At 27.4% G+C, this 16,031-nt stretch overlaps 1 protein-coding gene across 1 annotated transcript; it reads left to right on the top strand.

Moving 5' to 3' along the window:
* Positions 1–1,999: 1,999 nt before the first annotated feature.
* On the top strand, positions 2,000–6,169 carry LOC124927123 (probable sugar phosphate/phosphate translocator At3g11320). The gene is made up of 4 exons (XM_047467475.1): positions 2,000–2,877; positions 3,843–3,946; positions 4,131–4,359; positions 5,645–6,169. The coding sequence occupies exons 1-4, from the start codon at positions 2,428–2,430 to the stop codon at positions 5,789–5,791; spliced, it is 930 nt and encodes a 309-aa protein (XP_047323431.1). The 5' UTR covers positions 2,000–2,427; the 3' UTR covers positions 5,792–6,169.
* Positions 6,170–16,031: the final 9,862 nt, after the last annotated feature.

Raw genomic sequence — 16,031 nt, 5'->3', positions numbered from 1 at the left:
TACTTTTGACTCATTTTATAAAATAACTCATTTTTGTGGAGATAATACACAATGGAACACATAATCTGGAATAATACAGCAAATTTGAACCTATTGAGTACTTAAAATTTAAATTTTTTTATTTGGTTAATTCAGTTTTTATCTTCAAATATTTAAATTATTCTATACTTAAAATTAAATATTCAGATCTTAATTTTAAGTTTACTAAAACATTGTTTTAATTGTTCAATCTTGTATCATTAATTAATTATTCAATCTTGTATATTAAGTAGCCCTCTCTTCAAATCATGTTTTATTCTTGTATTTGTTCTCTACTATTATATTGATTGATTCGTCAATATTATATGATCTTCGTACATATTATATTGATGTAATTGATATTTCAAATAGCTAAACATCTTAATTTGTGATTAAAGCAATCTTTAATTACTTTACAACATATTTTAATGATTTTTTCCTTAGGAAATTAAAAGATCAAAATAATAAACTTGTATATAAAGCAATATTACATAGTCATGAATCAAGGTTATTTGGATAATGAGAACGGGAGAGGAGGTTACTAAACATTTACAACAATAAAGAAAATATAACACATTTAGCACTAATTTATTTCATCCCATTTTACATGCTTTCAAAGAATCTAAATAAAAGTTCGAAAAAAAAAGTCTTTATAGACAATTAAATTTGCATGATGATTTCTTTAAGGAGATTTTGTGGGCAAAAAAGGATGAATTCAAATCCAGCAAAGATCTTCAAAGAACACCATAAGATGAGCACTCATTTGAGTCTTTCAAGTCTCAAAAGTTATGTTATATAGACTCTACACAATGCCAATCCACACTTTGTGATGGGTAATTATACAAATCAGAGAAAGATAAATAAAAATGTATTTATTTAAAATGATTATAAATATATGTTACACTTTAATGGTCTATATAATGAAATCTAATTCAGATCGAATATACTCAAATCTTGTTTTATAAGTCAACGGTCTAGTTTGATTCCAAAAAAGACACTTCAAGACGTGCAATACAAAGTCAACTTACATTTGCCTATATACAAACATGTCACACCACAAATATAACACATTTTAGGGGTTGTTTGGAAAGGATGATTTGAGATTAATTAGTTTTAATATTTGAGTTATGTTAATAAATAATATTTTTTCTTCTATAACTCAATACTTATAATGACTCATTCTTTAAACACTTATTGTTTATATTTTGTAATACACAAATATTTAAACACTAAATTTAATCAGATTTTTTAATTTATTTTAAACTATATCTAAATAAATAATAACAATAAGTGTTTTTTTTTTAAATGAAACTAATATTTGTATTATTAAATTGCTTCAATTGTCAAACTAGGGTTCCTTATTAAGGTCAAAGAGTTTTCAAATATTTTTTTTTCAAACTTTATAAATTAGAGCCTTTTATTGTTAAAATTATACAAAAAAATTTTAACTTATTATTTAAGTGATGTTTATAAATAAATAAATAAAAGATAATGTCACTAATTTAACTATAAAATTTTAGCGATTTAAGAGTTTTGATTACTGATTGATAAATTTTGTAATTAAATTATTAATATAAATTATTTATTTATAAATGATACGCAAATAATTAGTTAAACACGACGTTTGAAATCTTAACACAAAATCTATGGTGTTTGTATTGACCATAAAATGCCCAAAATTGTGAAATAAAAAAAGAAAAAAATCAAAATCTCAATTGATCCACCCAATAAAGAACCTAGTTTGACCATTATTAAATACCACCCTACCATTTTTAACATATTTAAAAATAACAAACACAATTCACCAAATCCACACTAAATATATACAAAATTCCAAATAAAAATCAAATTTATAAAATTCACAAAATTAACTTGTCTCATTTATTTTTGTAACATAACTAAAATAATATGAATATTTAATTAGATAAAGAAAAGAAAAGCAAATTAAAGGATTAAGTTAAGTAAGTCCACGGTTCATCTCCGGTTTATACCAGTTTCTCTCTCTTCGACGGTCTTCCCACCTTCTTCCCCAACTAGCGATCATCTGAATTAGGGTAAAATTCTTCTTCTTCTTCGTCATCGATCCAGCAAGATAATTCATCTCATCCATTTCTCTCTCTATATATTAGTCTGTTCTCTGAAGGGAAATGCCAGATCCATGGACAGAGGAGATGTGATGTATTTCTCTCCCTCTATATTCAGAATGTTGCTCAGATCTCTTTCATTCTTTCTAATTTCTCCCCGTCCTCCATCATTAATCTCTCACAGATCTAATGTTTCCCTAGCCTAAACCTCTAGATAGCTATCTAGTTAAAGTTTTCTTTTCTTGCTTTACATTTGAGATTTTGAACTTCCAAATTGCTACGAAGCCCTAAACTAAGCACATTTTACGAAATTTCCGGCTCAATTATGTCCACGGTAAAAGGTTCGAGCCGACTCTTCACCATCGGGCTCGTAGCTTCATGGTATTCTTCAAACATTGGTGTTCTGTTGCTCAACAAGTATTTGCTAAGCAATTATGGCTTCAAGTATCCTATCTTCCTAACAATGTGTCACATGACGGCTTGTTCGTTGCTCAGCTATATAGCCATAGCGTGGATGAAGATGGTTCCTATGCAGACGATTCGGTCTAGGGTGCAGTTCATGAAGATTGCTGCTCTTAGCATGGTCTTCTGTACTTCTGTTGTCAGCGGAAATATATCTCTTCGATATTTACCGGTTTCGTTTAATCAGGCTATTGGAGCTACGACGCCTTTCTTTACTGCTGTATTTGCGTATTTTATAACTATGAAGAGGGAGGCCTGGCTTACATACGTGACTCTCATTCCTGTCGTGACTGGCGTTGTCATAGCTAGCGGGGTATGTGATTGATTGCCTTTCTATTTCATTGTAATTGGTATCATAGCTTAGTCAATTTATATAGATTTTTCTAAGGATATTTAGTCTAAATTGCTGGTTAATTAGAATTCTCTGTGGGTTTAGCCATTAGTCATAGGCTAAATGGAAGGACTAGAGTACCGTGTTTTAATCCATTCTCTCAATAGAGCAAGAAGAATGGAATTTACTGCATAAAAAGGAAGAAAATTCATTATGTCTCTTGATCCTGAGGAATAACGGGTAACAACAGAATTCACAATTAGCATGCCGATACTAAGCTGGTCTTTTGAATAGCGATGTGCAGTCGTGTTTATATAATGGACTATTTTGTTATACAATTTTTTCATGTTGACTATGATCCGAAAGAATCTACATTTGTTATGTTTGTCAAAACTCACGATGATCTGTAATTTGGATCATGACCAAATGAAAAAAAAGTATTTTACTATAATTTGGATCATGAAAAACATTTTGTATACTAATGAAGCAAAAATAATCATACATCATCTGAACTATAATCTTGCTCATGAACTTTTACGATTTTCCAATGGGATCGTGATCGTGATTATGACGAATACTAGTTTATAAATTGTGACAGAGATTGGTGGACACTTTATTACCTACATTTTTTTATCAATTACATTTTCACCTATGTATGCGTAGCACCAACATATTTTACTTAGCAAGGTTTTACACAACATTATTCTATTGTTTGTCGGGTAATATATTATCTTCTTTAAATATAGGAGATTATAATAGGATTAGTTAAGTTTCGGATTGAATATCGAAATAGTAATTAGATATGCTTGCCACTTTTGATGCAATCCTTGAGCTACACTATACTTACTAGTATTACCTGCTTATATTTAGAATGATCTGATAGAAACTGTTGATATTTATATTCATGGTTTCTTGAGTGAATCTAATTCAATGTTTTATGGTCTCAGGGTGAGCCAAGTTTTCATCTTTTTGGATTTATAATATGCATTGGTGCAACAGCTGCAAGGGCACTTAAATCTGTTCTCCAAGGAATTCTGCTTTCTTCTGAAGGGTATGAATGCATTTATTTTTTTGTATATTTTTGGCAATTTGAAATGAAAAGGTCATCTTAGGAGTTTGAACTAACATGGGAAGGAACTCTAGATGTAAAAGAGAGTTTAAAACAGTTTTTTTTGGTTCTTAATGTAGGGGTCAATACTGATTTTAACTACATATCTGCATTTTTTTTATTGAAGGGAAAAGTTGAACTCCATGAACCTTTTACTTTACATGGCTCCAATAGCTGTTGTACTTCTACTTCCTGCAACACTTTATATGGAAGAAAATGTAGTTGGTTTAACGTTAGCCTTGGCAAAGGAGGATATCAGGATCATATGGTATCTTCTCTTCAACTCCGCCCTGGCATATTTTGTGAATCTGACAAATTTTTTGGTCACAAAACACACTAGTGCTTTAACCCTACAGGTATTCCTCTTTCTTTTTCCTTCTCGTGATTCCAAAATTCTCATGTTTGTCCTGTTCTTGTTTTTAATGCTATAGGCTCTTCAATGCTTCTGATTTTTTTGTTTGCTGAGAAATGATATCAGATTTTTTTTTTGTTTTGCTGAGAAATGATACAAGATTTCATCTTGTATGAAATTGGGATTATAATGCTAGTGTATATATCAATTTACAATAGCATCTTCTATGAAAGTTTGCATAATATATGTGTAATTGCACCACTTATGTGCATCTCGTAAACCATTTTTTTCATCTTTTGATAGGATAATTCCATTTTTTGCCAGTTAGTTCAATTATCTCCATAAAAGAGCTTGTTTTGGTAATCATAAATTTAGGCGGTGTGTTTAATAACACAATTTATTAGATTAAGTACTTATTTGAATTAAGACAATTGACAATTGCTATTTAAAATCATTTAATTATTCAGACTCAACTTAAATTAAGCTAAAAAAATTAAACTATAAAATATGGCTTAATTTTGTAAACTAGGAATGACCTAGCTCTCTGTAATATAGTAAAAGCATCTAACTCTAAAGAGTAAAAAACACAGTTCCAGCCGCACGTGCGTGTGCCCCTCTCGGCTTTTTTTATTGTGATTCCACGGGATACGAGCCTAACAACTTTAACCTGGAAATTAATGAACTTACATGGCAATTAAGACTTTTTCGATAGTGATTCCACATTTGATCAAATCAACTTACATGGCAATTACTTCAAATTTAGATATATGTATTTCGTTTATTCAACTATTTTTAGAATACTTAATTGAGTCAGAAAAGTTAAAATTTAGTATTCTTAACACTATTTTTAACCTAGTTTTTCTGCTAGGCTCCACCAAACCAAGTTTCTTGTGAAGGCGATAAGTACCTCATCTAGACTTTTGCTTTTATTTATTGTTTTAATGTGTACACAAGACTTTCTTTCCCATCAGGTCTAGAGCAGACATGATACATCTTACCTTTTTAGACTTAGCGAAGGAAGCTTAACTTACTTGGTATAGCTAGGGGTGATCGCTGATGCGTTGGTTCGGTTATTTGACTATATCAAGATACTATATCCTGTGGATCATGTGTATCATATATTATGGGTCGATTTGTCAGGTTTTTGAACATTCGATCCTATACATCCACGAATTCAGATTTTACATGCTTTTGAAAAAACTTCAAAGTAATTAATTAAACGAAATCAAGATACAAGACTTGTTGGTGTAATAGCGTTTGGGAATAAGAAATGTAACTGTATCTTCCAGGTTCTTGGGAATGCAAAGGGGGCAGTTGCTGTGGTAGTTTCGATATTGATATTCAGAAATCCCGTTTCAGTTACTGGGATGCTGGGCTACTCACTTACAGTTATGGGTGTTGTCCTATACAGTGAAGCAAAAAAACGTAGTAAGTAATCTTTGTGTTTCAAGGCTGTTGTTGGAGTCTATAGATACAATATATACTTCGATTAGAGCAGGAGAAATGAACTCGCCCTCAGCAACTTTCTGATTTTTTTTTTGGGGTTGAGCCTGTGAGCAGAAAGCAGGTTCAGATTAAGCTGATGTGTAGAATGCTTTTAAAATTTTGTTTTGGGAACAAATAAATGGCGATTATTATCTTATATTCCAATCAACATAAACTTTTCTTGACTTCTTTTGTTTGAGGAGGAAGTGGGGACTCAATTATTTCTGGAAAAGTAGTAGTATTGTAGAATTGATGATATATGTATACAGAGTGTTGTTATTTACACTGCTCACATTGACTCATTAATGAAAGCCATAATGTTACTATTATTATTACTATTATCTCAATTTGGCTTGTTTATTCTGGATTTTTCTCAGTTTTAGGCCAGCTTTCTCTTCAACATACAATATAATAAATAATTTTATCAACATATAATTATTGAACAAAAAAGTTATAAAATATGAAGTATTTATGTCATTAACTGTTTGGAAGATATGAAGCATTTGAATCAATCCTATTTGGGAATAGAACAAGTCCAATAATTACAACAAGTTTGTAACATGTTACTTATAGGATGAAAAAAATTATAAATAATCAATTGCTCAATGCATAACTGAAATAAACCAGTTTTTCACATTATCAGAAAAGCGATAAGATAAACTACTTTGGTAGAAATCTTCCATTTCACATTATTTCAAAAAAACGATAAGATGAATGACTCTGGTAGAAATCTTCCATTAAGTCGAAATCAATTACCGGATGAAGATGTTAGTAAATCTACATGCAAGTGCTGAACAAGAGAAATAAGTTGGGATTCCATGAGATGATCATCTCTTAAAATTACAAGGACTTAGAAAACGGAATAATCCAAACGAGTTGCCGTACTGAAATTCCAAGGGAATCCACAATTTACCCAAATTTAATAATAAAGATATCAAACTTGTTTCAAATCAACACACAATTTATATAATCAATAAGTGTATGAAATTAGGAATGAAAAAACAAGCCTACCTTGAGCTTTAATTAAAAAATGTTCCATTTTCAGATAGATCCATCATCAACAAAACAATGGACCAAACAAGAGATGAAATACTAGAAATAAACAACACAACATTGAACAATATATGCATTCAATTACGTTTAGTATGTGTATAAGTTGTATAAAGATATAAATTGTAACGAAGTATAAATAATATAGAGTAGTATAACTTGTATATATATGTTATTGATGTTTGATATTAATGATAAGAAATAGTATAAATTGTATATGATATATAATTTTGTGTTTGATATATATAGTATAAGTTGTATAAATATGAATTTAAAATTATTACTATTATTTATATTTATTTATATTATAAATAATATTGGTTATTATTATAAATTTTTGTATTGCTATTATTTAATAATTAATATAATTTTAATTAAAATATAAAAAATTAATTATAATATAAACGATAAATTATGTTTATTTAATATAAATATTATTAATAATTGTAATAAAATAAATAAATAAAAATATTATATATAATATATAGAAAATAATAATTAATAAAACTATTGTTATAAAAATAAATAAATATTTTTTAATTAAAATATTAAATTATTTAAAAAATATCAATATTAAAAATAATTATATATAATAATAATATTAAAACTAAATAAAATATATTTAATATATTATATAATAATAAGTTATATATAGTATTAATAAAGAGTATAATAAGAAATAAAATATTAAATGAAATAAGAATAATATTGTAACTAAAGAACGGGTTAATATTTTACATCAAATATGAAGTATAAATGATATAAGGTATAAATTTATACCAATAATAAAACATAAAAAAACACCATATTAAGAGTCTGTTTTATTTAGTTTTTTTTTTTTGATTAATTTGATTTTTTTTTCTCATTTTTTTCATTACTTCAATCTTTTCAATCACTTCGTTCCTCTATTTAGTACGCTTATGAAAGAATTCAGTATCGACAGTCACCAGGCCAAACAAATGGAACAAGAATGTAAATTGAAAAGGAAAAGACCACATCGGTAGGGTAAAATTGACCATTCAAGAACAACAAAAGGAGGTTGAGAATAATTCAAATATTGTCAAGCAGCAATGCACAATCGTGAATAATCTAACTAGTCCCTAAAGTGACCCTATTCCAATAAATAAATGAAGTGACAGTATCGACTACCTTTCAGGTAATTTTGAAAAAATCAAAATATTTAGTTGCAACACATTTTCCTTATTTTTCTCAATATAATCATAATAATTATTTGTTCGAACAGCAAAATGAAGGATTACCTTTGACTCGGTAGATGAAGCAATACCTTTGACGTTGGACTCTCTCCACATACCTAGTTTTGAAGAGATTGATGATATGCAAAAACAGATGGACAAATTCAAAGAAGACCTATTTGACGACCATATGCCTGATTTGTTGGCTCATAAATTGGATAGGTATTACGAGATCTATAACGAATTCTTGCACCTCAACGATCACTAGTAAAAATTGATCTTTAAGGAGAGCAAAAACCCTCGAAGAAAGATTATATGCCTTCGGTGATAGTGGTCACCGAGGGCGATGAATGCTCTCGCAACTTCTCGGTGATAGATCTGTCGGTGGAAAAAATAGAGTATTTGGGAGGGCATATATAGCTCTCGGAGATAACTTATTTGGGAGGGCATAAGGGCTCTCGGTGATAATTTATTTGGGAGGACATAAGTGTTCTCGATGATAATTTATTTGGGAGGGCATATGGGCTCTCGAAAAAAACTTTAATTTATTATAAAAAAATTTAAAATAAAACTATTATAAACCAAATATTATCTATTTAAACCAAACAATTTCAGACATAAATTATAAACAAATTAAAAATACCAAATTTTATATACCAAAATCTCAATAATCCAAAAATACAATCATTCAATAAACTTAAATCTCAATTCATCCAAAAATACAATCATCTAATAACCAACTCAATTATCCAATATACCGTTCAAAATATTAAAATATAAAAATAAAAAAGTCGTAATATATCCCAAGTTTGACATATTAATAACACTCAAATAATATTATCTCATGGAAACAACTAATATACAGACAAATAGAATCGAGACAGGATACTTATCTACATTGCGTAGTTCTTAACATTCAATAATGTTTCGTTCACTGAAAACACATCAATAATTCGTCAATCTCCGCATTCAGATGAAGAAAACAATGAATTTTCAATCATCTCAACGGAGGTAATTATCTGCACAACATTAATTTAGAGATCCAAACAAGTAACTTCTACTCTCAGCATAGGGCAAATTTAATACTCCTTAAAGAAATCGTCATTTATTCTTGATATCAATAGCTTAGAAAATTACTCTTTCTCTCAGTTTTTATAACCATTCCTATAGTTAGCAATAAACGTACAGAAAAGATGAAAACAATCTGTATTGAGAAGTAAAATGACCCATTCTCATTGGAATTCAAATTCTCTAATTGAATTCAATTGGACCTTCATATGACTGACTAATTCACTCTAGTTTACTATGTTTGCAGATATTTTCTAGTTCATATTTGTGTTTTGATAGCCAATGATTTTGGACTTAGGTTGGAATAATGATCAGAGTTGTGTCCTTTTAATTTGCACACATCCTTGTGTCCTCGATTAATACATTTATTCATGACGAAAAACATATTAATTTAGTATTATTTAGTGTCATGTTTTGTAATTAGAATAACATGTAACTATAAGTAAATTAGTTTTATTCATCTATTTGAAAGTCGAATTAGACCGGTCATCTAGATTGTCGATGGAGCCGGCTAAATTACTTTTGATATCATTTAATATAATTGATTTAGATTTACTTCGAATTATTTGTTTTATGTGTTATTTCAAAAAAAATCAAATCCCCTAACTAAGAAAAAATGATAATAAATAATTAAAAAAATAAATATATAATAAAAAAGATTAAAAAAAATTGATTTAATTTAATTTTTAAAAGACTTATATTTTTAATAACAATCTAGAAAGTATCTCTTACAAAATTTCTATTTTCACTCAGGTTTTCACATTATCAGAAAAGTGATAAGATAAACAACTCTAGTATGAGTCTTTCCATAAGTTAACGTTAATGGGTAAGTCACTCATTTTTTTTCTTTCCTAATTTTATAGTTTATATTTTTAATAAATCCGAATTTATACTAATACTAAATTTATCCACGGCCTTATTACACAAATTATTTTAAAGAACAATTATTTTTAGAATAATTTATATTTTCTAAGAAAAATTGATTTTAAATTTTATTTGTCTAAGTTATAACAATTAAGAATGTTATTATACTTAGTTAGTGTTTGGTATGCGATAATCTATATATATATACATAATAATGCTTAATTTTTAAAGTGTCCGGATTGCCGGGTCGAGAGCTGTGGTTAATTTGGATATATGTGAGAGTAAATAGATACTTGAGTCGGATTGTAGGTTGACCTGCTCATAAACTTAAAACGGATAAAAATAAAATTAAAAATGTTATAGGTATGGTTCGAACTTGCAACCTAACAAAACATATACAACCTTTTAAGCAACTAGGCTAATAACACATTATATTTTAAATTCAACCCAAAATTTGATAAAGGCGTGACATTTTAACAATATAAGTTCAACTTTTTAACTAACTAATCTATGTATATATATATATATAATGATGCTTAATTTTTAAAGTGTCCGGATCGCCGGGTCGAGAGCTGTGGTTAATTTGGATATATGTGAGAGTAAATGGATACTTGGGTCGGATTGTGGGTTGACCCGCCCATAAACTTAAAATGGTTAAAAATAAATTTAAAAATGTTATTTGTAGGTTTCGAACTTGCAACCTAACAAAACAAGTACAACCTTTAACAAAATGTGATTGAAATGTGGATTGTCGAGAGAAAATAGATCGGTATCATTTGAAAATGGTTAAAGAAATATATATATATATATATATATAATGATGCTTAATTTTTAAAGTGTCCGGATTGCCGGGTCAAAAGCTGTGGTTAATTTGGATATTTATGTGAGAGTAAATGGATAATTGGGTCAGATTGTGGGTTGACCCGCCCATAAACTTAAAACGGTTAAAAATAAATTTAAAAATGTTATTTGTAAGTTTCGAACTTACAACCTAACAAAACAAGTACAACATTTTAACCAACTAGGCTAACAACACTTTATATTTAAGATTCAACACCAAATTTCATGAACGCGAGACATTTTAATAATAAAAATTAAAATTTTTAACTAACTAATCTATATATATATATATAATGATGCTTAATTTTTAAAGTGTCCGGATTGCCGGGTCGAGAGCTGTGGTTAATTTGGATATTTATATGAGAGTAAATGAATACTTGGGTTGGATTGTGGGTTGACCTGCCCATAAACTTAAAACAGTTAAAAATAAATTTAAAAATGTTATTTGTAGGTTTCGAATTTGCAACTAGGGGTGTTCATCGGTTCGGTTTTCGGGTTATTCGAGTTTTCGGTTCGAGTTCTTCGAATTTTTATTTTTTTAAGCAAATTCGAAAACCGAACCGATTTGAATAAATTCGAATTCGGTTTATTCGAATTCGGTAAATACGAATTCGGTTCGAATTCGGTCGGATATTCGGTTTAGACCAAATATAGAACATCACCTACCCATAAGATAATTTTTTTGTAAAAAGAGTTAACAAAATAAATAAGTTGTTAAGGAGATCTTATCTACTTAAATTATAAAAAATATATATAAATCACGCAAACTTAGCTTAGTGACTAACGCTAATATATATTCAATAATTGAACGACGAAAGTAAAATAGTGTCGACGACGACAATATATGGCGGTTGAGGATGTGGACAACTAGAGAAAGGGGATAATGAATGGAGGATTATGGATTTAATGTAGGGATCTGTTAGGAGGCCTATGATAATTTAATATATAATATGTAATTAGTTATATAATATATAATAAAAATGAATTCGGTTTTAGGTTTGGTTTTCGAGTTGAAACCTAAACTCGAAAACCAAACTGAAAACCGTATTTGAATTCGAATCAGTTTAAAATTCGATTAGAAAACCAAAAATGTAATTCGAATTCGGTTTATTCGAATTCGGTGAATTCGAATTCGGTCAGATATTCGGTTCAAACCAAATATTGAACACCCATACTTGCAACCTAACAAAAACAAGTACAACCTTTAACCAAATGTGATTGAGATGTGCTTTGTCGAGGGATAATAGACCGGTATCATGTGAAAGTGGTTAAAGAAATATGAATCAAATATTTAATTGATCAAAGTGTGAGATCACGATGCTAATTATTAAAAAATATGAATCAAATATTTGATTGACAAAGTGAAAGTGTAAAATCACGAAATGAGAGATTCATTCGAAAAAAATATGTGATGAAACATGTGAGAAAATAAGTTGTTTTATCGAAGTGAATAAAATGTGAAATGAGAGCGTTATATTTTTTATTTTAATAATTTTAAACATTGAATAAATATTATTATAATTTTTTTAATTTATTTTATTTTTATCCTTATCCGTGTGAATCACACGAAAATTTTCCTAGTAATTGTATAGTATAAGTTGTAAGGAGGTATAAATTGTAAGAGGGTATTAGAAGGTATAAATTATATAGATTATTTGTGTTTGGTTAGGAGTATAAATTATATAAATTTATTATTTTGTGTTTGGTTGGTGGTATAAAAAATTAATAAAAAAATATAAAAGACTATTTTACCCATGTATTTATATAATTTATTTTTAATATTTATCTTATAGGTAATTTGTATTATTATTATTATTATTATTATTATTATTATATTAAAATTAATAAAAAATAATAATATCTAATTATCATATAAAATACTCAAACCCAAAATAAATGAGTTTTTCCCTCCAATATCCAAACCTAAAACCTCTTTTTCCCTCCAACCGATACTAATACTCAAACCCAAAATGAGTTTTTCTCATTTTCTCCTTCCTGTAAACGCATATATGCGTTTACACTGTTCATGAAACTCAAAATTTTATTTGTTTTTTAAATTTAACCCCTAGACTTAATTAAATTCATTTTATACATTAAACTTATTTATATAATTTATTATTTTAATTTATCTATATAATTTAATTCATTTATATAATATTTTTTATATAACATAAATTTATAATATTATTAAGAAAAATTATAAGAATGTTAAAAAATTATAATATAACATTTGAAAATCCTTTTTATTTGTAAGAATAACTTTTAATTTAGTTTGTGTATTATAATTTTTAAATTTTTAATGATTTTTTATAATTAGTTTACAATCAAATTAAAAATAATAGGATAATATTAAAATACTATGGTATAATTTATAATATTGTAAAATATATAGGGTGATATTAAAAAGTTATAAAAGTTAATGTAAGGAAGAATATTCTTTTGGGTTTGAGAATGAGTTTTTCGGTTAGAGTAGAATTACCGTTTGATGTGACATTTACACCAAAAATGAGTTTAAAAATGAGTTTTTCGGTTGGAGATGGTCTTATACCTCTTTCAAGACATAAATTATTCTTAAATATTACTGTAGATAAACTCATTAACCAACCAAGCAATCATTCTAATTTAATGTAGATATAATTGTACGATATGTACCGTCTAATCCTTTATACCAAAAGTAGCCTTATAATATTCAAGACTATTTAAGTAATTAGTTACCTTACATATTTAAAAAAGTCCAAAATATAAAAAATATATATATATATATAAATAGTAACGATTTTTTATAAAACACTTTTGAAAATTTTAGTTAGTTATGTTATTTTTTAATTCCATTAATTTAATTAGATTATATTGTATTTGTTTATTAAATAAAATGTTGTTTAGTTATTTTTTTGGATATATGACTAAGTCTATTTTTTTTCAACCTAACCTTTTATCTTTATTAAAATATTTATTTAATGGTTAATTAGATTTGTTCCTTTTAGAATAGGAATAAATAAAATCTTTCAAAAATTTTAAGAACATCCAATAACCAACACAAGAAGGTGGTGGAATTACCTAAAAGTTTCCTAATGATGAGCAAGAAAGGTGGAATCCATGAGTTGCCCATTTTTGAATTTGAAGTTCAAAACTAAAGAAAGGTGGTGGAACTTGGAAGAACCTAGAAGGCTCCCTCTAACTGTGAGCAAATGGGATGAAGCCAAGTCCTTAAGACTCTTTTTTTAAATAAAATAAAAAATTACATTTTGACATAGTCATGTCGAACATTTACTCATGACCTTAAGTGTGGTAAATGAGCATTGGTTCCCTTGATTTCCCTATAAGCCCCTTGGAAAACAAACAATTTTCATCTCCTAACGCCTTTAGCTGTACCTCTTTTGTGACTTTGTCTCTTAACCTAAGCAAGATCATTAACTAGTGAGTCGTGTCATAAGAATCTTGTTTGGATATTTCAGTCAGCTATACTTAAGGGTCAAGAACTCCTCTCATGGAAAGTTCTTGATCATCATTTTTATTGCTTTGTCTATTTCAAATTTAACAAAATGATTTGTCTTTGCATTTTCCTTGTTATTATGTAATGGCATGTTTGTTTTTCTAGTTTAGGTTTCATTTATGCATTTCATTAGGTAAATATGTAGTATAAAAATAACATGTAAATAAGCTAAAAAAAACATATACAAAATAAGAAAAAACTAAAATGAATCAAAGGTTTCTTAACAAAAAAAAACTTTTTAAAATCAAAATCGGTTCAAGAACTAATCATTTAAAAGGTCATCGGTCAAAAACATTGGATTCTGATTTGAATCTGGATCATTCCGAGCTAAAAGTATTTAATAAACGCTTTGAACGTTTTGGCTCTGAACGATTATAATTTAATGTTAGGTTTGAGACATTTGAGCTAAAAGTAATGATAAGGGGAGCGAAACATTTGCAGCGAATGGGACAGCGAAGGACGTGGATTGCTGAATAGACAAGCTGACTCATTATATATTTATTTTTCTCTTTATTTTCATTAATAATTTTCTCTCACTTCTCACTATTTACCTTTTCTCTCCCTATATTAATTAAAACGCATTCAATAAAAAAAATCAATTTTGATTATTAAAAAACACTTAATAATTAATCTCTTAAATTTTGATTATCATAAACATATTTTTTTTTAAAATTCAATTAATTAATTATATCCTCTATTAATTTAAGAATATATATTAATAATAATAATAAATTATTAATCATTTTACTCGATGAATTAATTCTTTTTTTAAACTGGTTGAAAAATTTTAAGGAGTGACAATATCTAGTGTAAACAGTAGTCTACAGAGAAAACAATATGTTATTGAACAAATTGTGAAGAAATCAATTACAAAGGCTCAAAAAAAGGTTTGATTTATTATGTTTTAGACAATTATTTTTAGTATTAAATTATATTATTTTTATTCTAAATTATATTTTGTTTCTAATTTGTCTTGTAGATTTGAAATTTTTATGTTGACAATAGAAGACTAGTGAAAACTATTATTGGGATGAGATGATTAAAGACAATTTATCGATTATATTATGTTGTTTGATTTTGTAAAAGTAGATGTTATAATACATTTTGGACCATGTTTTTTTTGGTAAGTTTATTTTATATTTTGGATCATGTTTTTTTTGTACTTTAATTAGATTTAATTAGATTGTGTAATTTATTAATATAAAATAGTAAATTAACCCAATTAAATATTTTTAATTAAATATAACACAATTAATTATTATTTATTTGAATTTGAGTAATTTTTATTATTGAAAATAAATTTTATTTTTTTCAATAAAAAAAATAAATTATTGAGAGAGAGAAATAATTAAAATGTGTATAATAATCACATATGTACAATAATTTTAAAAAAAAACATATTTATGTTAATAAAAATGAAAGAGAATAATTATTAAATATTTTTTAATAATAATAATTGATTTTTTATTGAATGAGTCTTAATTAATATAAAGAGAAAAGGTAGGTAGTGAGAAGATTGAGAAATTTATTAATGAAAATAAAGAGAAAAATAAATATATATTGAGTCAGCTTGTCTAATTAGCACTTCACGTCCTTCGCTTCGCTGCCCCATTCGCTGCAAATGTTTCGCTCCCCCTATCATTACTCTTAATAAACGTTTTGAACGTTTTGGCTCTGAACGAT

Source organism: Impatiens glandulifera, chromosome 2, assembly GCF_907164915.1.
Source record: "Impatiens glandulifera chromosome 2, dImpGla2.1, whole genome shotgun sequence".
Taxonomy (NCBI): Eukaryota; Viridiplantae; Streptophyta; class Magnoliopsida; order Ericales; family Balsaminaceae; genus Impatiens; species Impatiens glandulifera.
The sequence above is the reverse complement of the archived record's forward strand: the minus strand, read 5'-3'. Positions and strand labels throughout refer to the sequence as shown.

Coding starts and splice junctions, on each gene's coding strand:
- LOC124927123 (XM_047467475.1), top strand. CDS start 2,428: ATGTCCACGGTAAAAGGTTCGAGCCGACTCTTCACCATCGGGCTCGTA. Junction 2,878..3,842: donor GCGTTGTCATAGCTAGCGGG/GTATGTGATTGA, acceptor TTATGGTCTCAG/GGTGAGCCAAGTTTTCATCT. Junction 4,360..5,644: donor CTAGTGCTTTAACCCTACAG/GTATTCCTCTTT, acceptor TGTATCTTCCAG/GTTCTTGGGAATGCAAAGGG.